Consider the following 24,291-nt stretch of genomic DNA (forward strand, 5'->3'; position numbering starts at 1 on the left):
CCAGCTCTTGACAATACCATATATGTGTATGTTATTTGTTGTTTATTTATTTATTTATTTATATATTTATTACAGCTACTTACAGTATATAATGCAGTCAGTTTTACACAGCGCTTTACATATATATTGTACATTCACATCAGTTCCTAACCCTCAAGGGGCGTGCAATCTAAGGTATTGTTTGTGCCTATACTACAGCCCAGAAACAATAGTGCGCATTTAGTTTTTTGTTTCTTTACATAAAACACACTGACACCAATAAAAAAAAATCCTGACCCTTGACCCTGACCTTTGACCTTGACTTTGTGACCCTGACCTGGACCCAAACACTGAACTAGATCAAACCTTGATTTAGGTATTTTATCTTTATTTTTTTAATTTTATTTTTTAATATTTATTTATTTACCTTTTTTTTTTACCAACAGTTGTTTTTTGATACAATGTATCACTCTCCTCCATTCAGAGAGAGAAAAAAACAAGGAGGGTGGGCTTCACAGTGACTGATCACTGTAATAGCCAATTAGATGCTATCACAGCAATCATGTGACCCAAAATTGGGAGTCCCAGGTCCCGATCATTAGAACAGAACCCGGGGCTCTCAGTGACACCCCAGTCTTTGTGCTGGGAGCGCGCTGCACGGTGTGCTCCCAGCACAAAGACAGGTACGCAAATATGCGGCCCCACAGAAAAAAGCTCAGTTCTGTGTGGCCGCATATTTATTTATTATTTATTACAGGTACTTATATAGTGCCATCAATTTACGCAGCGCTTTACATATATATTGTACATTCACATCACTCCCTAACCCCCAAGGGGCGTAGAATCTAAGGTAAGGCATATTTGTGTGACATTAGCGTCAAGCGGTTAAAAAAATAAATGTTTTATATGTGTTACCTGACTGCATAACAAATATATAAACAAGACTTCAACTGGGCAAAAATGTTATATATTGCAGCTTACCAGTCTTTAAATGGGGTGGCTGCATTCGTTTTCTTTGTTTAGGCTATTCTTTTTTTATTTTCATCTAATGATCTAGCCAGTAACACACTTCCTGTCTTAGGGTGTCTCCACTCTGGATGGAGCAGTAACAAAGACATCTTTGGATAGCAAGTCTGTCAAGCTGAACATCTGCTAACACTTTTCAGACAGTTATCCTTATGGGATAAAGGCCTTTCATAAATGAATAGATGTGGACCAGTGTAACCACCCTAGTCAATGTTAAATGGTTTGAATCAACACTAACTGGCATTTTTGCTAGACAACTTTGTTTGTTAAAGGAATTTAGAAAATAACAGACTTACTGGCTGGATCACTAGGTGAAAATCAAAGTCTAACACTACCCTATCTCTGCCTAGCCTGACAATGTTGCTGTCCAAAGGTGTCTGCTTTACTATTTCACCCAGAATGCAGACAACCTAAGAAAGAAAATATGTTACTGGCTGGATTATCAGATGAAATGAAGGGAAAAAAAAACTAAAAATGAAAAGTAATGCAGCCACTACATCTAAGAACTGGCAAGCTACAATATAATATGTATATGAGTCACAATAAAGAATAAACTTCATCCAACAAATCCAGACCCTTATGTTCACTATGTTCTTTGCTTTTGAGAACTAAAATATTAGGTCCTTCTAAAAATTCTGCTAAAAAGGAGACATTACAATTTCCCTGCAATTATCTTTCCTAGCCATGTCATGAAGCAAAGTCAATGCATTGGAAACAATCATGGTCTACCAAATATCTGAGCAGTACAGAATTTTTGTCAATAGTCCTTGTCCTGCCTCCTACTCAGTATAATTCTTTGCAGTTTTTTAGATCCAGGAACAGCATGACTAGTACCTCCAGCCTTTTTAAGATGAACAAAATGCTGCTTACATCAAATGTATTATTTACCAGTCTTGTACTCAACATTGTTTATGACAGCTTGGGCAGCATGCTGTATTATAGGAAACTGACACATGGCCCCCAACTGCCCCCAGGACTACATAATACAATTTCACATTTGCTATGGAAAAAAAGAACATCCGAAATACAGCATGCCTGCAGTGAAATGTACTGAAATAGTAATACAATTAGTAATATGCCAGGAGTAGCCCTGATGCACTATAGTGCTAGTAAAATCAAATGATTAATTAACTGTCAAGGTGACACCCAAAAGGTGAATTGCAGCATTTTATTTCAACTGCCTCTTTGCCTGTGCAAAAACAAATAAATAAAATAGGTGTGCACAGTGGGTAAAAAAGACACTTTGATTTGGGTTTCAGGAGCCTCTTAGGATAGAGACATGGACTTGGAACAATCATGCAGCCAATAAATAATTGGTGGCACTGTCTTCCATGAATGATTTAGGTTTTTAGTTATTTACTTATTTATTTATTATAAAGCAAAAATAGGAAACATTTAAACAAAATCAACTTCTGATCAGAGATTCATTTACTGTAGTGTTATGTTAGATGAAAAGTAAAAATGTTATTCTGCAGTATGTCAATTTATTAGGACACTAAAATGAAGTTTCTGTTTGAAAGCATAATGAAGTTACTTATAAAGGAAACAAATAAGTGAAATATACCATTAGACTGGGATTATTGATTTTTGTTACATTAACCCTTCAAAATAGCAATGCAAAAATCGACACCATGCACGTTAGTGAGTTGTGGTTCCATGAATTTTTAATGCCCCCAACACACTAAGGCAATGTACTTGCATTGCAATAGGCTACATTATCAAAAAAAGGGTGCAATTACCTGTGCACTGGGGTGTGTTGACAGCCCATCCTATTATACCTGTTTTCTATGCCCAGTCTTGTCTGGCATACCCCTACACAAATCTCCAAAACATTTTTCAATCATTTGTCACAGAATTACCCTCCTATATGAAGCATATATCACAACCCTCTACCCTTCTAAAAGATTTTGAGGTTCCATCAGAAACTATTTTGGATAGACTTGGCTTGACTTGAAGAGCTTTATTCAAGTATACCTCATGGTTTAGGGCTAAAGGTGATCAATAAGATCTAATGCACTAGACTACTTTAAAAAATGGATACACGTTTGTTGTAAATCATTTAAAATTGTTTTGTTGGAAAATAATACATTTATCTTTGGTATGAGTATTATTGTCAAGACCAAAGAACAGTGTTTGGTTCAAACTATGCTCCTGTATATGCAAACTAGTACCTCCAAGAATGGGAATATATTTTGTTTGGTTATGATAAAACATGATGTCAGGGAAGAAATTGGAGATATCCTGTAAAATGCACCAACGCACAGTATGGCCACACTATTTTGTGCAAAAATATGCGCATGCGCATAGGCACATGGCACGTAGTGGCGCATCTGCGATGGTGCACGCAAAGCTCAACAGTTACTGGCACCCAGTGGCCTTTATAAGGACTGCAGCTCCTCTCAGTAATTGCTGGATTATCGTCAGCCTTCTGTTCGTATGTTCTTGTGTGAGTTACTCTGTTTGTTTACCCATTACCGACCCGACTTGACCCCAACCTGCTGTTGCTTCTCTCCTGGCTCTGACCCGGACTCGCTACTTGCATCTGCTCCTTTCTATTCCTGAATGATGCCCTGTGTATGACCCTGGTTTGCTCCTGACTACACCTCTGCCTCTGTTTCTGATTTATACCCTGTGTTTGACCCCCTGATCTGGCTTCTGACAATGCTTCCTGCTCTGCCCATCCATGAAGATTCTTCCAGAGGGTCATCTGCTGTATTCTCTCTGCCCAGAGATGTCATCTCATCTGGCATCACTAGGCAAGCACATCACTGGCAACCCGTGCTTCTTTGGGCACTACACCTTTTGTTACCACCTTCAGGGTGCTTTGCATTTAGCTGTAAGGTGAGCCCTGTCATCACCTCAGCCTCCGGTCAGGTACGTGACACATCATCTGTCCAATATTTTATCCTGCTGTGAATACATTGATGATGTATTAAAATTATGGGTTGGAACTGGTTTAGAGCTGTTGTAATTTACTGCCAAAAAGTCCATAAGCTATGGGCATGTATTTAGACATGACAAGATTTTTTTCCAGTACCCCAAAAATTGTATATATAGGAGAGCTAGGTCACTAGCACATAACTTTATCAACAAACAGTAATATAACTTCTCTGATCGTCAGATAGAAATTGGCCAGTAGTGGATGTCCCTGTTTTTGCTGATGCAAAAATGTCCTGCCACTGGCCAATTTTTAGCAAGCTCTTGTTAAAAATTAAAAGATTGCAGATAATACTGCAGTGTAAAAGTTACCAGCAGCAGGGCATGTTTCATGAGAGAGAATTGGCTGAAATATACTAGAGAAAACATACTAGAGTACAGGTAGGCATTGTACTACAAATAACATAATGTACAGTATTGTACAACTGGCTAGCAGCAGGACATTTTAATCAGGGAGAAGTGGCCAAAAAGTACTGGAGAAGAAGAGTACAGATGGATGTTTTAACACAAGAATGATACTACAGAGGATACAGTGGTGCAAAATTGCCAACACCAGGACAATTTTAAATAGCAAGACTAGGCCTAAATTTACTAAAGTCAAAGAACACAGCATGGTGCTACAAGGTTTAAGCTATTGCAAAAAAATGCAGTAGTGTAAAACTAATCAGTTACAGGAAAATTCTAATCAGGAATAATAGGTCAAAATGTACTAGTGACAAAGAGTTCAGGTAGATATTTTACTACAAGAATTAGGAGAACACAGACAATACAGCAGTGTTACATTGGCAAGCAGGACAATGTCAATGGGAAAAGCTAAGCCCCAATGTACTATAGACAAAGAGCACAGATGATTAGCAACAAGTGAATACTTGATTTTGAGCATCCTAAACTTAAAACCAAAAATGTGAAATGTTGTAACAATCATTATGTTGTTACAGCAAACAGTTTTTTCCTTTTGGGATAACGGTTTTATATAAATGAATAAAATCGGATGATTGTAAAAAACCCTGTCAATGGTAAATGTTTTGTCTGATTTACTTAACTAATCCATTCCACTAAAGAGCTTTTTCTGTTGAAAAACAACAGACTTGCTGACTGGATCACCAGATGAAGAAAAAAAAGCCTAAAATAGAAAACAAATGCAGCCATCACATCTAAGAAATGGTGAGCAGCAATGTAATACATGTTTGCTTTTCGCTTTAATACCAATTTAAAATGTTCTCTCAACATTCCACAAAAAAAAATAAATCGATAACCGAAAATACCAGTCCAGAAACAAAAACCCACTTTTTTTTTTAAATAGAAGCCTTGCAAAAAAAAAGCTGATTAACATAAAATAAAGTCCCTAGCAACATAAAGTAAAGACCATTATACCCCTAAAATAAATGAAAATCTTAAAATACCACCCTCTGAAAGGAAAGCCCATTCCAAAAATCTTGCAGATAAAAGTCATAGCTGATTTCAAACCAACCACAAAATAAAATGAACAAAAAAAGGCAAAGAGATTGATTGCCCAAAGAGTTAGCAATCAGAATTAGCGTACAGTTTCCTAGCTGACCCTAATTTCTCCCTATGCCTCTTTTTTAATTCTTTATTCAGGACAGTGGCATAGATACAAGCATATGATTGCACATAACAGTCTCTCAAGTGCATTTGAAAATTAACTACAAACATACTGCTAGTCATAATAGGGATAAGACAAAAGGATGTTTATAATACAGAATTTGACATAGCATTGATGTACTTTCATTTTTGACCCATTGGTTGCTTCTGCCGTTTTTCATCTTTCTATATCTATTTTTTATGGAAGCTACCAATATATTAACACTATGACTGTTCTGTGCCCCCTCTTTTATAGTGAGGGGTCTGTCTTAACTGAAAAGCAAGCCCTTATTGGTCATTCTATGACTGCTGGCCATAGTTAAACCGCTATGCTATACATTATGGTTCTAAAAATACCTTAATCTCATTCCTAAATTGGACCAATAGTTGTATCTCTTGTACAGTGCTGAGCAAACCCTTTGGCGCTATATAAACTAGATAAATAAATAAATAAATATTTTCAATTGGAAGCCTTGCATTATCAATATATGGGACTCATGGATAACTCTTTACGATAGGGCAAATTACTTCCTAGATGGTTTGCCAAAGAATGTATCCTTTTGCATGCACATTCTTATACAGATAATATACATTTATTGACTGATCTGAAGGCAATATCTTGGTTGTGATTTAGGCTACATTAGCACAGTCATTTAGCCATGGTGTGAATCTCGGTGGCAGGACTCCACTGATTCCTGGTGCTGGGATTGACAGCTGCGAGAAATCAGCTGTGATCACCACAGATGATAACTGGCTGTGCAAACAGGTATGAATATTTGCAGCCGCAGACAGCCTGTCATTACAGTGTAGGGGCTCAGCAGCCACTGCTATCCACACACCAATCAATCCCAGCAGCATTAATGTAGATAACTGCAATAAGATAAAATTTTGGCGCAAAATAGAGGTAGAGGACATGTGTACACAAGCAATGATATAAATTAAATGAGATTAAAAACACCGCCAATGGAGTCCATATAAATATGTGTAGATATTGAGTCCTTAATATACTTGGGGATTAAACAGCAGCTGTCATCCTGCAGAGTGAGCCAGCTCTGTACAGTGGAGACAAGGGAGAGAGGGAAGGAGGCGCCACTAAGTGCAGTATGGTAAAAAACTTTAATAACAAACAGTAGAAATGCACTCACAGAAGTAAATAAAGGTAAAGCATATCTACATATCTGGAAAGGGGGTCTCTCTTCTCCAGCCTGTAGGGAAGCACCAGTGGAAAAAAGTCCAATGGTAGTGCAGGAAGTGCAGTCCAGGGAGGCAATCTGAAGTGGAGCAGGAAGTCGCCCTGCTGACCAGTGTTGAACACACGGGCGAATGTGACATCACCGGAGGAACACAGAGGACTGGAAGGGGGTAGCATTAGTCACAGGCTTCGTGCTCAGAATCTCTAGCTTCTTCTACAGGCCTATAGAAGGAGTTAGAGGCTCTGAGCGCACAGCTTGTGATTAATAATATCCCCTTCCTGTCCTCTGTGTTCCTCCGGTGATGTCACATCTGTCCGTGTCCGTGCTGATCAGCAGGGCGAATTCCTGCTCCACTTCAGATTGCCTCCCTGAATTTCACTTCCAGCACTACCAACGGACTTTTTCCACTTGCAGTTCCCTGCCGGATGGAGAAGAGAGACCCCCCTTCCAGATATGTCATTAAAGTTTTTTATCATACTGCACTTAGTGGCGCCTCCTTCCCCTCTGCTGCCATACAGTTATTTGTGCAATTGCAAACAGATGAGATAATATATATATATATATAAATATATTCTGGACTATAGCTAATAACTGCTGTGGAACTTTTTCTTTGTTGGTGCTGTATTATCCTTCTGCAGTGTGGACAGGGTTAAATGTAATATTCATTAATGCAGAAGTGCAGCAGACATCTTTTCGCAGACCACTTTGCAATGCTCATCTATGGAGCATCTTCAGTGCAGAGGGCAGCCATCTTGGGTCTAAAGGATGCTAATTGGCTGATGAAACAGAGTGTCTCCAGTGCAGAGGACAGCCATCTTGGCTGAGTCTAGAGGATGGTAATTGGCTGATGAAATAGAACAAGAAAGGGGTTCTGCAGGCTGTTAAGGAAAGAAGAGAGTACTGACTGGAAGCAAGCAGGGGTGTGGAAAAGAAACTGAACTGTTGCTGCCATAGCTGACCACAATCAGGTGCAAACTCAGAGAACCAAAGAGACTGAGAACCTCCTCCCTGAAAGCATGTTATTTGGTGAGACCAGACTGTGCTAGAGAGCACTCCCACCACTTGTAAGGAAGGAAAAGAGGAACAGTCGCAGCAGGATTGAAAGAGAGATATCATCAGCAACTTATATTCCTGTCTGACTTGAACTGGGTTTTTTCTTAATCAGAACACATGTCCAGAAACTCAGAAGAGGGCGCCCTGGGACTTGTAAGAGACTAACTTCATACAAGTTAATCTATTGTCTGCTGGGAGCAAGCACAACTAATTCCACACAGTGCCATGTCCTATGGATGCTTGTGTTGTTCTGCAGCTTTCACCTGTGTCCAGGAATCCTGTACGGCGTGGCCTTTACCTCACCACCATTAGCAGCTTTGGGAAGGACTGCCTGCTGCCATCTGCTGGATGATTGTATGTGCTGTTCTCATTCTACATTATTAGAGTGCATGTGCTTTTACCTTCGTTGTTTTAATGAACTACTACAGTGAGTCAGTGGTGCTTGCTCATATCTTGTCTTTACGTGTTGTCAATGGGAGTTACCCAGGTCCTGTTCATGGATGAGTGATGCAGATGCTGCCAATGAGCTATTATCCATTCCAATTAACATATGGAGTCTAACTGACTTTGAGAATCTCCAATGCACATTTTCCATTCTCCTTGATATATGGATTTTGATGGACTTTGAGATTTATTAGTCAATTCATTAGGGGCTTGGCTGATCATGTATTGTGCTCTTTGATACATCACCATTTTGACATTTTGTGTTGTCTGTTGGGACCTGTTGTGCTTTCTTCAAGGACCCAACTTTGCCAGACATTTTTTTCCCTCAGTCATTGGACAGTGGGATAAAAAAGGGACTGTTAAAGCAAGTTATGACGGTCTTTTTATACTGTTTCTAGGTAAATGCATGTAACTTTCCAATGTCAATTATAAAGGTGTAGATGGCATATAGGTTTAATATTAGTACCTACTCCATGCATGATTTTTCCACCTACAGCACCTTTGGTCTGCTGTCCTTAGGACACAGTTGCTTATGGAGAGGATAATATGCATCACCTTCTAACACCCTTTACAAATTAGTAAGCTTTCTCCTCTTAAAAACATGTTTTTTTTCATTCATCTCATTATTACCTCTCTTATGGCGGTACAAAATTCACTCTGCAGCACTTTCTTTAGATTCTGCAACTTGTGTACTGGCACTTCCCCAGATGTCTCCAGTTTCTCCAGCAATTCTATAGCTCGGGCAACATCTGAATGAATAAACCAAGAAACAATTACTATGCACAGGCAAGCAAATATAGAACCTTTCAAAGCAGATTGGCTAAGAGGAAAAGACGATTACGAGTCGCAGTAACTCATGGATTATACACAGAGGGTTTCAGGCAAGAAATGCAAATTGTCACACGGTGCTTTTGAAAAACTGAATGTATATTGGAATAAACTGTTACTGAAAATTGAAAAATTAATATATTGTACAGTAGCACAAAAGCCATATAATTACTAACAATAAAAGTGCTTACCTTTGTGTATTTTACAGTCTTTTCCCTCTAAATCCTGCTACTACAAGCTCTTACACTGAGGATTCATTTGACATAAATTATGTTTCAAAGCTTAGAGGGCTGGCTAGCCAGCTGGCTGTGACACAGTTATGTCACCTTACTTACCTGACTTTCTTCTAGGAGCCAGCTGTTCTCCACTGAATTATGCAAAGTAATTAGGGAAGGAAGTCGACTACTACTACTACCACTACCAGCAAATGTCCCCTGCTATGCTATAGGTCATTATAAAGAAATACATACAGTAACTTTACCTATCTTTTGGCAGGTAAAATATTTCATATATATAAGTAGAAACTATATATATTTAAATGCATGGCTGGAGCTGTGCAGTAATATCATTTACATTGTAGAAGATTATAGTAAAGCATTCTGACTATAACCTGAAGATCACTTGTAGTTGATATAGTTGGTTGAATGTGCAACATGGAACCTATGTAATGACACAATGCACCATTCTCTTGGGGAAACCTACTGCTTGATTTTCCACACTATTAACCATGTATGAGAGAATTAGTTATAAAATATAGTATACAGGAGTTATTAGTAGGTGATCTCTGTGCAAACTTCTGTTTCAATGACTTCAAATTCATTGGCTATGATTCCAAGAAAAGGAAACAAGATTTTGTCATGTCAAAGAAAGGCGGAGAAGATGGCGACACAGTGAAACTATATACGGGTTGCCATATATCCTGAGTCTTGACTGATATTCTTTAAATATTTAAAAAAATATTTAGAATATTTAAAAAATCATTTTACATATGAGAATACACTTATAATGTATAACTACATATTATAATAGTGGCTGTATAACTTCCTTTTATAGCCAGGAAAAAAAAAACACAAAAAAAAACAAAAAAACAGGCAGACTCGATGGACTACTCGATCTTTTTCTGCCATCACTTTTCTATGTGCTGACAATACAGTATATAACAATGACAAGCAAAAATGGTCTCCTGAGAAATCACCATGTGCATAAATGGAAAGCATAATAGATTTCATACACTTGATTATTCATACCCCTAATGTATTTAAAGGTTTTAATCGTCGTCGTCCCCTCTCCCCCTTTATCTTCTTTTTTAAGGCTGTACATATTAAAGCAATATTAAACCTAAAAGCAAACATTTATTATATTGCAGCAGACCAATTCTTTTGTGTGGTGGCTGCATTAGTTTTCTTTTTATGCTCTGTCTCCTTTCACTTGGTGATCTTGCCAGTAAGTCTGTTTTTCAAAAGAACAAGCTGATCTGCAGCTGTAGCAGTTAGAGACTTGAGATAAACCATTTAACCCTGACAGGGGTGCTTACAATGATCAGCCTTTACTATGTAAAAACGTTATCCTACAGGAAAACAAAAAACTGTTGCTTTAAAGAAGAACTCCAAAATAGCAAAAACAATCACCCATTAGTACACCCGCTACATAAAACACTAAACAGCTAATAAACCCTTAACATTTAGGAGAAAAGTCTAATTGTAATTCAAAAGATAACATCATTTGCTCTGCCAAGGAGGTGTAACAGCACTGATTACATCATACCCTCTCATCTCTTTCTCTCTGCAGTAGAAGGAAACTACAGTTCCCATCAACCACAGGGAATTGTAGTGAATGTGGGGGGGCACACTAGATCTGTACATGTAGAATGTGCCTGAGAGTCCGCCCACCAGTGCAAAGTGGGGCTGAAATACATAACTGCTTACTGGAGAAAGAATTACAGAAAAGATGTGCCAAGACCAGTGGCTGGGGGAATAGGAGGCATAGCAGACACTGGTATTACAAACAGGAAACCAAAGAGAATTTATGATTTTAAAATGAATAGGCTGCTGTGTTAGGGATCCTACCAGCGGTAGCCTCTAGCACTCCACAGACCAGAATCCCCCAAGATGCGGAATCTAAGCCCCAACCTGCTTGTTCACCAGGGCCCCTGATGGTGGGGATAGACTTGGAGCAGGCCGAGACCAGGTTGCGGCCCCTGGGTTCACCCAGCTGCGGTAGAAGCACCGCTAGAGGTGTGTAGCAGGTGAGAGCCTGATGTGAGGAGGTAACAAGAGCAGCGTCGGGCAGACCGGGTCGGTAACGGTGGTACAAAATCAGCAGGCAGAGGGATAAATAGGTCACAAGCCGGGTTCGGTAACAGGAGATCAGAACGTGCAGGGTTAAGCAGGAGAATGGTCAGACAAGCCAGGGATCAGAAAAGGAGACAGACAGCAAATCAGGGTCAAGCAGGGTCGGCAACAAGGCAATCTATAACGCAGGAGCTGAGAATACAGGTAAGACCATACGGCACTTAAGCACAGTCCTGACCTGTTTTAAATAGGGCACCCTGCACCCTGATTGGTGCCAGACTCGCGTCCGCGATTGCAAGTGCGCATGCGCGAGCGCCACTGCAATCGCGGGTGCCCTGGTCCCAATGCTCGCACGCCAGTGCGGCCAGGCACACCGTGTATGCGCAGACTCATGCTGAGTGAACCAGAAGATGGATGAAATCAGTAACAAGGAGACGTAAAGAAGTTTTCGCCCAGAGTTAACCGTTTACTATCAAAGTGAAGCTGAAATAGAGCTAACAATTTTTAAAGTCCATCTAAATCTCACTAATCTCCCCCCAGACTGAGAACACTGCTGTCCAAAGGTGTCATCTGGAGTGGGGGCACTTCAAATACAGGAGGTATGTTACTGGCCAGATCACCAGGTGAAAACAGAGGGAAAAAAGTTTAAAGAAGAAAACAAATGCAGCCACCACATCTAAAGTTTGGTAAGCTGCAATATATTACATTTTGGTTTTGAGTTTAATATATCTTTCATTTCCTCCAGTCCTTTCCGATATGCTTTATGCCTTAGACTGTGCACCATTTTGTTGTCCGTCTCTTAACTCACTGTATCCTATTAATATAAGCAATCTCTCACCTGCTGAGGACACAATGCTGTATTCTGGACACACATAAGCAAAATAGCCTCTGAAAAGCATTCTATATATCACTGAAGAAAGCAATCCCCTTCCCTTTTTTGCACACCAGTACTTTTGAAAATTAAAAAGAGTTTCTTCATATCTGCTGTTTTTTGCACACCACTGGGTACATGTGAGCATACTTGCTTATCTCCACAACATAAAACATCAAAACATTGCACACCTGAAAATAAGCAAGCTTTTATATTACAATTTGTCCTTATCTTTTTAAGATAAAGTCTCTAACCTCTTGATTTAGATTTGTAGACTAATGCAGGCCATCGACGGGTCGTTTATCGGCCGAATTTTTGTCCGAACGAAAAATCGCCCGATATTCACACCGTTAGTGGGGCAATGCCATCGGCCGTTTTTCGGGGATCTTCTCGTTTCTTTTTATCGGTCATGCTGAAAACTCGACGAAAAACACCAACACCAAGGTTTTATATAACAATTGGTCCTCATCTTTTTAAGTTAAAGTCTGTAACCTCTTGATTTAAATTTGTAGACTAATACCACCAACAATAAAAAAAATGTAATGACCACACAAATTTTTTTACATTAAGGCTATATACTGCATATGAGGTTATGGTATGAACTATGGATAGCTCAAATTTTACTTTGCACAAAGGACAAAAGGTAGTGTATGCCACAACAATGGTATTGCTATTGTTACATTTTCGGAATAGTTTTCACATTTAGATAGAAAAAACATTTGCTTTACCAATTCAGTTGCCCAAATAGCTTTAGTATCACTATTTATTTATTTAACAAAGCCTAACTTCAGGATCATTTTTGCTTTCTCAAAAAAGTCTCCCGGCCCGTCCAGGACAAAATACTTACCTGCAATCCAGAGCTGTCTTCTGTAGTACCTTTCATTGACACAAGATGTCTTCAGTCTTCAGGGATGAGTACAGCCCAATGGCACTCAACCTGGAACAGCACAAGGTCCCTAAGGGGGCAGCAATGTGGCACCTCCCAATCACAGTATAAACACAAGGAGGAAGAGGCCCTTGTGGCATTATATGACTGTCCTGAAGACTTCTAAAAACATAAGTGTAAAAACAAAAACTGTAATTCAGGTAGAGTCCACAAGAGGGGAGGGCAACAATTTTTGGAGTTTAATGGAGCCTGGAGTAGGGTTTTAAATCACTTGATAAGTAATGCTTTCTTTTAGTTTTGGATGCAGCATGGAAAAAATAGCAAGAACCCCTTCCATATACAGTATATAAATTGTATATATATATATATATATATATATATATATATATATATATATATATCTGCATCTCATTGGGAACCTTTCTTTTCACTTGGAGACACAAGAGATATGCTATATTTCCAAAGTAGGGGAAAATTCCATCTTTTTCATCTCTATTTCATCAAATAAAGAGGGTGACACAGACAATAATAAAAACGTTTGAGAAAATTGGAAAGATAGCACTGAACCCATAGGTTTATTTACTGGAATTGTTATCCTGGGGAGGCAGCTTTTACACCCAGAGGTTACTGCCAAACAAGCTGATAAGACCTGTGCTTTCAATTCATACTGGACTGGAATAAATAGCGTTTTAGGTCCAGTTCACTTTGCTGGAAGTGAAGCCCTGATGAAGGGGGGCATTTAGAAACACATTGGATACTTCTTGAATTATACCCCTAACCTTTTAACCACTTGCCCTCCAGAGGATTTACCCCCCTTCCTGACCATGCCATTTTTTGTGATATGGCGCTGAGTTACTTTAACTGACAGTTGCACGGTCATGCAACGCTGCACCCAATTGAAATTTACATCCTTTTTTCCCACAAATTGAGCTTTCTTTTGGTGGTATTTGATTTCCTCTGTGGTTTTTATTTCTTGCGGTATAAACAAAAAAAGGCCGACAATTTTGAGAAAAAAACAATATTTTTGAAAAAAAAAAAAATTTCGTCATAAATTTAGGTTAAAATGTATTCTGCTACATGTCTTTGCTAAAAAAAAACCCAATACGTGTAAATTAATTGGTTTACATGAAAGTTATAGCTTTTACAAATGGCGGTATATATACTTGATTTTTTTTTTCTAGTAATGGAGGCAATCAGCGACTTATAGTGGGACTGCGGTGGGCATTCTGACACTGGGGGGACCTGACTTAGTGTCACTGCCATCCCCAGTGACACCAATATAGTGATCAGTGCTAATAAAAAGCACTGACACTGTACTAATGGCACTGGGCAGGAAGGGGTTAACATGTGGGGCGATCAAAGGGTTAACTGTGTGCTGTTTTACTATGGGGCTGTGTCTGTGTTTCACTGTAAGCACACTGCTTTGTATGGCTCTGCAGAGCCATACAAAAGCAGTGTGCAGGAGCTGACGGGAGAGGTCTGTATTGTTTACATACATGATCACTGGTTGCCAGCGAGTAATCACCGGCCAGGACCTGATGATTGACAGCCGAGGTTGCAAATGGCAGAGTAGGGTGTGTGATTATGCGCACCCTGCCACCCTGTAGCAGTATTTCTGCTATAAGGAGGAGGGGAAGCGGTTAATGGAATAAAGTTGTGTCTGGATTTCTTAGCAGTGGTGCAGCGCTTCAGTTTCAACTATTCTTACTATAATAAAAGCTTGCCAGAGCTTTTAACCCTTCCACACTGCATCCAAAATTTAAAAAAGTAACACAGAAAAAAGAATATACACACATTGAAGAGAAAAATATGTTTTATTTCTAATGATGTCTCTTTCACATGGAGACTCATATACTGACCAGTAGAGTGAGCTCTATGTTTGAATCAGACTCATTCAACTTCTCCGCTTATCAACTGTTGAAATTAATAGGTAACAAGTACAACAGGTCAGCCGATTTGCATTTTGAGAAAAAGTAGTAAAAAAACATTCATTGTGTACAAAAGCAGTAAGCAGAGCCTGATTATCTAATGAGTCAATATGGCTGCCCCTACATTCATATATACGTATAGATTATACTGTACATAGGAACAAGGGATGTTAGCACTTTCACTATAGTGATTAATTAAGTCTAGAAAAGCTTATACCAAAGGACAGCAATGTCTAGATTCCAGACAGTTAATAACAATACAAATGGGTACCTGCTGAATACACTTTTTCCTACATTTACTTAATCCTTTATTTGCATAAATGAAATCTATATTAGGTTATAACAGAAGAACTATGGATGTTCACATTTCTGAAAAAGTTAATTTCCCTCCTGTCTTTGTATCTCTGCAATAGCAGACTAAGGCCTCATGCAAGGTGTCTTGCATTTTTTTCTGTTTCTTAACGCCCCTCAATGTTATCCTATGTGTCAATGCATGCATAGGTGTTTAGAGGCAGAAACAAAATAACAACGCCAGTGCGTTCAGGAACAGCAATGTTTTAGCAGGAAGTCTGAGGTGTCTAAACGCACTTAAGGGCTAGGCACACTAAGCGCTTTGGCATTCATACATTTCAATGGCCAGAATAAATTAATATTCTGGCCAATTAAATGAATAAATGCCCAAGAGCTTGGTGCACTTAAACATGTCTAAACACGTCTGCAAAAACATGTTTTTTGACGCAGCTTTTCTACTATTGCCAAGAGAAAGGCATTAGGAGGAGCTGTGCAAACACTGCTGTGCATGAGTCCCAAATATTTTTTGGGTACAGGTTTTCCTCTAAACCTTTTATGTACTCTCTGGCCACTTTATTAGGTGCACCTTGATAGATAGCCAGTGCTGGAATAAACTCTGGATACCCCTAGGCAATAGAAAGCTTGGGGCCCCTTGAGGTCTCTGGAGGTTTCTCATTTGCATACTCTAGTTGGATAACAGTGTGTATGTCGGCCTGTAAATGGATATTACACATATGTAGGTTGCACCAAAAGTTTTTACAAACTGACAGCTGATAGAAAATGAGCTTTTAAAAGACAAACTGTAATGTGAACCTGATGCCTATGTTCCATGTACTTTAAGTTGTTATTGGGGACATTACATTAATACAGTATTATCTCCATAGAGTCATTAATATAACATTTTTTATTCATTTTTTTCTATATTTCTTAAACAATTTAAGAAAGCTTCATAGTAATTTTCTTTCAAGAAGAAATCAATATTATTTTGATCCATTGTTAAATGACATGAGGCCCATGGGCCAGTGCCTACTCTGCCTATTTGGTAATACGGCACTGGTATGTGTCAGTGGGGAGATGAAGAGGCCAGGGAGGGATAGTGGGTGAAGGGGGTGGTGCATCTAAGGAAAGATGAAAAGCAATATCAAATATGGCCCTATAAGGTGATATACTTGAAACCCAGCGCAAAAGGAGTAAGACCAGTGTACAAACCTCAGAGGTAAAGGAACAAGCAACAATTAAAATGTTACTAAAACCATGGCCTTACATTCACTATATCTGGTCTCCCACAGTACACAGAGCATGGAAATGCAATTATTTTACTAGATATAAACTGTTAAATACCTTTTCTCAACAGCAGTATATAGCAGTCTTGTGACTTCTATCAGTGTCCAGCGGAACACTGGTTAAAGCTTGTAGGAGGAGTTTTCATTCTCCCCCGATTGTCCTATAAGGCTGCAGGACCCCTGACCCTCTGTCTGGACAGCGTTCATTGGCCTTGTGCTGATCACATGTACTTTCCCAAGAAAAAAATGGATTGGGAAAGGAAAAAAAGGGAATGGATTGGGGACAGTAGAAGAAGGGGAGGATCAGAGAAGTCAGGATCAAGCATCCTTTTTACACAATGTGGAGGATTAACCCCTTAGGTTCCACGGTGAGCATAACAGGCATGCTTTACTGCATATGCAGATTGATTTTACTGTTGTGGGTTTAGTAACACATTAATAGTGATTCTCAAGGCAATGTTCATAAAAATAAAATCCATGTAACATAATGAATCCAACAGAAGAAATACACTGATACAGTGTAAGCAGTCTCTCCTTCAAGCAAGTTCTGGACTTTTTATCCTCATCTGTCACCACACACATAATTGTAAAAAGAAATTATTTGAACATCTCTCCAGTAGTCAAAATAACAGTTATATTCACCATTACAAACTGAGCATGCAGAATTTAAAATCCAAAGGGGATATACAGTACATAATCCTAAAAATAAAAACTTGCATGGCAGTTTATCTATTACCTTTTATAAGAACCCCCATAGGAGGCAATTCAATCTTGTGTGTGACAAGTGCCATTAATGGAATTTTGAGAAATATTTCTGTGGCTATGCTTACAGATTAAGGATGAGCCGAGTATTCAGTATAAACATAGGTATAAACAAGTTCAGACTGAATACCCGCTGTTTGGAATTTTGTGTCTTCGAATGTGACAGCTCCGTTCCATCAATGGTTGCTAATGAAGCAGCAGGTGCTTGAACCCGCAGCATCCTTTCCAACCACTGACATCACTCAGCCCTTTCACCTGGCTCCTCAGTCACTTAGAAGCAGGGATAGGGTAAGGAGTACCCTATTTTTTTGGGTGGGGTACCCCAATAACATCTATACCAGACCCTCATCTAGGATAAGGTTTTGTAAAGATGAAGGAAACCTTCATTATTTACAAACAGAACAAAGCGGCCAGGAACTGTCATTTTGCCAGTAATTTAGTCTCGGTTCACACTACTGCGACCTGAAAGACTCACAGTGCTACTGTGCCAGGCGACTTGAGTACTACTTTGAAGCAACTTTCAGGGAATGCCTGGGTAATCTTCCTGTAATGTTGGATGCAAATCACATCACTATAGATAAGGATCTGACTTGGAGGCGACTTCCATTAAAGTCTATGGGCACAAGTTGGATAGAAGTCGCCTTGAAGTAGTGCAGGAACCTTTTCTAAAGTCGGAGCGACTTCAGTAGTGCTAACTAAGACAGCTCTCATAGACTAACATGGGATTTCATATGGCAGGCAACTTGGGGTGTCACAAGTCGGATACCAAGTCGTGGCAGTGTGAACCAAGCCAAAGTACATTATATTTTTGTAAATGTCAGTGTTTCTGTAGTAGTTTGTATACAATGTACAGATGCCTCACTTCACAGGTAGGGCGAGGGCTTCTCCAGGCATGTTATGTACCGTTCTGCTTTTGCATTTCTGGTTAATATCCATTTGAATTATTTCAATAGAGTATAAAGACTCCGATGTTTGATTTACAACATAATGTACCAACATCCTAATACAAATTATAAGTGCATCAAAATTAAGAAAATGTGGGCCTTTGGGGTACATATAGACTACACAAACATCAATAATAATATAAACTTGTTTTAAAAGCTTTACTTCATGGATTTTCCTTAGTTGACCTTTTTGTTAACCACCAAGCAAAGAAAGCAGGGGTGAGACGGAGAAGGGATTTTGAACTCACCACACTCCACCAGGTGAATTAAATTTTCTCAATGCATTTCATGAACCAAAGTCCACTTCATCAGGAGAAAGTAATGTAAAAATCAGCAGATAGTTAAAACCAAAAACTATGAGGACCGGGACATTGCCAGAAGCCTGATCCGGGGACCATGGAGAAGAAGGGCCACAGGAGGAAGAGAAAAGAGTCCTAATGTGCCATATATCCTTAACAATGCCAAAGTCTATAAAGCTCACATCACTCATCTAAAGGAACCATATCAGTTGGCTACCAATATCCATAAGGTCATTGTGGATTGCAGCATTTCCAAAAGCTCAATGAATCCAGAGCATCCCAGACACCCAGCTATTTAAAAATTCCATGTCTCAGCTATTGAAAAAGTTGGGGTAATACTCCATCAACAGAGCCACTGAAAGCCAACTCAATGGAAAGGATCATTTCATGGATTTCAGTCAATGTTTGTGTAGTCTATATGTACCCAAAAGTACTACACATTTATTTGAAAGTACCTTGTGTTCAGATTGGGATATATAAAACAATGGAGTTGAGCACAATGCCAGATCAGTGCCAGATTTATAAGGGGGTAAAATGGGCAATTCCTCCAGACCCCCCTGCCAGACGGGGCCCCAGACTTCCTTTATGAAAAAAAAATAGCTATACCATTAGTTTTATTATTAAAAAGGTGTGTGTGGGTGTCAGCATACGGAACAGTGTGTGGGTGTCAGCATATGGAGTTTGCAGCCATTGCCAAGCTCCAGTCATATCTCACTCCGTCTCAAAAGGCAGTTTTATTACATGATGAAGGACTTGCTGATACCTGTCCAGGTGCTAATGTAGCTCTTAGAATATTCTGTATTTGAGCATGATGGTCACTAGTAGCTCGGGAAAAAGGTTGTTCAGCAGATTGGCACTGATAAAGAATTAGCTGAGAACCATGATGACCCATGAAAGACTAAGTGCTCTGTGCCTACTGGCTATCAAGAGCAGTATCCTCTAGATGATACAGTTTGATGGGTTAGTCAAAGATTTTGCAGATCCTAAGAGCAGTCTTTGGAAGCTAACATAGCTTTTTTCAGAACAAAAGTGTTTTATCATTCATTTCAGGTGACTTTTTTATTTGTCATATAATTTAATTTCTACGTTAAGGAGCCCCTAAAATTTTAAGTACCCAGCCCCCCCCCCCAGGTGTAAATCCAGCACTGTCCCCGATCTCATTGTATTAAATTGTTTTTGCACAACTTGTGACTGTACGAGACATTTGTGATATACAGTATAAGTTGCCTTTTAAGACTATCCTGGCAGTGCATTCTAACCTCCGTAGAAAGGCAATTCAATTGTACATTAGGCTATTTGCCATAAATGTACTTCTTACATTCCACAAATTACTGTTTGCAGCTTTTATTAGGTGTATAAAACACAGAGGACTGCTCTCTTAAGTGGTGTTTTTTCATGCGAGTTGGATATTTTTATACAACAATCATGCTGACATATGTGTGATGCGTGTTATTTTTCATGATTTGAAGTAAATAGCTGCATGAGCAACACTCTTTGCTCTTGGGAATTATCTGTCACGAGTACTTTGAAATTTACTATCGGAGACAATCTACAATCCAGTAGTCTAAAATTATATGAGATGGTTACTATCCAGGATCTTACAATTTATGGCTTCTGAATATTCAGTATTCAATCTCTGTAGAGATGTTTTCAAACTATTTTTTATTACACTTCCCGGCACGGTAACAAGTTAGAATAAAAGCATTCTAAGGCACCAAGCATAATGCTCTGAAGTAGACCTTGCAGGCCCAGCCTATGATCATACCACTATATTGTCTATATGGCGTTATCGCAGCAATATTCTTGACCAACAGTTTGCAAGCATTTTCATCATAACTTTGTGGGTTTGCACTTTTATTTTATGTTTGTACTATATGAGCTGGAGAAACAATAATAAATGACTATTTTAACTTTATTATGCAATCATTACTACATTCAATCTCTAGTTCATTTTTCCTATATTGAAGCTTCCAATACTGTCATCTGATGACATAGTGAATGGTGAGGTTGACTGCTTTATCAGATCTCTACTGATAGATTTTTTATTGCTGTCGCAGTCCCTGTTGCATACTGCTCCTCACATCCTGTCTGGTGAAAGACCATTGTCACTAGAACAAAAAAAAGTGAGGTAAACTCTCTCTTAAAGAATCCTGTATAGCAGTATAAACTCTATATCCTACCCCACTCTAAAGAGAAATGTTTTTATTGGATAAACTGTACACCTGTCAAATGAGGTCTCTTGTTAATATGTTAACAATTTAGTAGCATCCTTTAAAAAGTTAGCATGCATATAAATTATTAGCCCCTATAAAACAGACCCATTAGCTGAAATCAAACAATCTACACCCTTGGGTGCTTTAGGGAGATTTTAATAATGTGGTGTATTTAAGGCCTTACCACCCTCAATTTACCTAGGTATTTAAAGTTATTTCAACTTTTTCAGTCAAATTTTGGCAAAGTTTACTATATGTACTGTATGTTATGTGTTTCCATTCACATAGCAAAAAAAACCCCAACAACAACTAAAAAGATCTGCCTACATGGCAAGCACAGCTCCCTCATAAACAAAGCAAAATAGTATGATTTTACATTACTGGTGTTTTTAAAAAGAACATCACAAAAAGGTAAGTTTCAATTTTAAAATATTTTTTTTTTGTTGTTATGCTTTGTAAATGAGAAACCGTAACGTAATAAAGTTGGTGTTATCCCAGTCTGGCTGCAAAAGTGGTAATACGCTTTAAACTTTGATTACACGCCCAAGTGAGGACTGTACGGGGTTGATGTGTATCACACAAAATCCTACAAAAATAACAAGGCATTTTTTTTCTTCTTCTGTTCCTTAAAACCATCTCTGTCTCAATCAGGATCCCAGAGTCAATAATTCAGCACATACATTATATTGCCAAAGGGACGCCTGCCTTTACACGCACATGAACTTTAATGGCATCCCAGTCTTAGTCCGTAGGGTTCAATATTGAGTTGGCAAACTCTTTGCAGCTATAACAACTTCAACTCTTCTGGGAAGGCTGTCCACAAGGTTTAGGAGTGTGTCTATGGAAATGTGTGACCATTCTTCCACAAGCACATTTGTGAGGTCAGGCACTGATGTTGGAGGAGAAGGCCTGGCTCGCAGTCTATGCTCTAATTCATACCAAAGGTGTTCTATCGGGTTGAGGTCAGGACTCTGTGTAGGCCAGTCAAGTTCCTCCACCCCAAACTTGCTCATCCATGCCTTTATGGACCTTGCTTTGTGCACTGGAGCTCAGTCATGTTGGAACAGGAAGGGGCCCTCCCCAAACTGTTCACACAAAGTTGGATCATTAAATTGTACAAAATGTCTTGGTATGCTGACATCTTAAAAGTTCTCTTCACTGGAACTAAGGGTCCAAGCTCAACCCCTGAAGAAAAACAACCCCACACCATAATTCCCCCTCCACCAAAACACATAGCACAATGCAGTTGGGCAAGTACCGTTCTCCTGGAAACCGCCAAGCCCAGACAGATCCATCGGATTGCCATACAGAGAAGTGTGATTTGTCACTCCAGAGAATATGTCTCCACTGCTCTAGAGTCCAGTGGTGGTGTGCTTTACACCACTGCATCTGATGCTTTGCATTGCACTTGGTGATGTAAGGCTTGGATGCAGCTGCTCCGCCATGGAAACACATTCCATGAAGCTCTCTGTGTACTATTGTGCTAATCTGAAGGCCACACGAAGTTTGGAGGTCTTTAGCTATTGACTCTGCAGACAGTTGGTGACATCTGCGCACTGTGCGCTTCAGCATGCACTGACCCCGCTGTCATTTTAAGTGGCTTATCACTTCATGGCTGAGTTTCTATTGTTCCCAGTTACTTCCACTTTCTTATAATACCACAAAAATTTGACGGTGGAATATTTAGTAGCAAGGAAATTTCATGGATGGACTTATTGCACAGGTGGCAACCTATCACGAAACTGACGTCATGGGTCCCGGGAGGAAGCAGTAATCAGCTACCGGGAATCAGACTGAACTGCAAGCATTCCAGTTGGCACAACAATGCGTTTCATGAGCATGCAGTTTGTCAAGTCCTGGATAATTGTGGCAACTGGCTATCTTTTATAAAGTGGCTGATCTAATGGGCAGGCAAGGGGGTGGTACTTAATGGTGATATTCCACCATTGCCATTATGACAGATTCTTCAACAAACACACACACACATATATATATATATATATATATATATACATTCGGTTTTACATGCTTTGTTTTAATATATGACCTTGCATACACTAATTTATTTATTCACAAAGATTTAACCTATTATTTAGTTAATTAATTAATTAATTATTTGGTATTTTAATTTGTATAAGGTTGTTTGTTGAAGGATCTGTCATAATGGCAATGGTGAAATATCAAGCACCGCCCCCTTGTCTGCTCATTAGATCGGCCACTTTATAAAAGATAGCCAGTTGCCACAGTTGTCTAGGACTTGAGAAAGCGCATGCTCGTGAAACGTGTTGTCGTGGCAACTGGAACACTTGCGTTTCAGCCTGATTCCCAGTGAACGATTTCCGCTTCCTCCCAGGATCCGTGACGTCAGTTCCGGTACGCCACAGTCACTGTTCCTGTCAGCCTGCTTCTACCTGTCAAGGGATTAGCTCTGCACACATCTCCATTCCTGGTTCATGGTTCTCGTGCAACCAAAGTGAGCAGATATTCCACCATAGCCACAAATTGGGCAATTGACACTACTGGTTTGATATTGGATGACAAAACTGCTCTTTTTATTATACTGGAATATATTTATTATATTTTATTTTCTTAATATGATTACCAATTGCTTAGTCATTCTATAACAAACCTATGCCCTTGAGCGCTGTTTCTTTGGACCTCTTTCAACCTATCACGGTACCACGCTAGATACCACTGAGCGCCTGAGAGTGACCCATTTGTTCACAAATGTTTGTAGAAGCAGTGTGCATGCCTAGGTGCTTGATTTTATACACCTGTGGCCATGGAGGTGATTGGAATACCTGAATCCAATGATTTGGAGGGGTATGTTTGTAAGCTTTGTGTCCTATCCCCTTCTCCCTTTTTTTTTGTTTCCGCTAATTTTATTGTTATACCAGGATTTTGGTTATGTGGATCCCCGCCTCCCGCAGGCTCCTTGGTTTTTTTTTTCCGGGGGGGGTGTTATTGTACCTCTTTATATAAATACCGGAGGCCTTCCTGGCTCATGGTTCTATGCCTTACCTAACGGGGCCGTGACCCGGGAATGCCTCCTTTCTATTATTTGGTGGGAAATGCATCTTACGTCGCGGGAATACACTTTATTCGGCCCCACACTTGAGCTTTTGTAGAATAGATCACGTTTTCATTACCTTCCAACATTTATTTTTAATTCAAAAGATTGTAATCTTGATCTCGCCCTGGTCTGATCATGACCCGTTGGTCTTTTCACTGTGTCTTTCCGGTATGGCTCGGCCCTCTTTTCTGTGGAGACTCAATGAATCCCTGCTCACCACTCAGGCTTCTTGCTCCCAGATTCTTTTGCACATTCAGTCCTATTTTACGGACAATGTGGGTTCTGAATCCTCGGCCGTCTCTCTGTGGGAGGCTCACAAAGCTACCATTAGGGGTCATTTGATTCAGATCGCCTCGTCCAGGAAATGGGCCAGAGAGAAGAGGATGTT

General features: G+C 39.4%; 1 protein-coding gene across 3 annotated transcripts in view; it reads right to left on the bottom strand.

Moving 5' to 3' along the window:
• Positions 1-24,291, bottom strand: part of LIN7A (lin-7 cell polarity scaffold A) — a 118,696-nt gene that overhangs the window by 38,301 nt on the left and 56,104 nt on the right. For all 3 annotated transcript variants that reach the window (XM_089652186.1, XM_089652199.1, XM_089652191.1), the window contains exon 2: positions 8,865-8,983. In XM_089652186.1, coding sequence (XP_089508312.1) covers positions 8,865-8,983 — 119 coding nt within the window. The remainder of the gene's footprint in view (positions 1-8,864; positions 8,984-24,291) is intronic.

The sequence above is a fragment of the Staurois parvus genome, unplaced genomic scaffold, assembly GCF_062004578.1.
Source record: "Staurois parvus isolate SC_StPar_1 unplaced genomic scaffold, SC_StPar_1.0 ptg000025l, whole genome shotgun sequence".
Classification (NCBI taxonomy): domain Eukaryota; kingdom Metazoa; phylum Chordata; class Amphibia; order Anura; family Ranidae; genus Staurois; species Staurois parvus.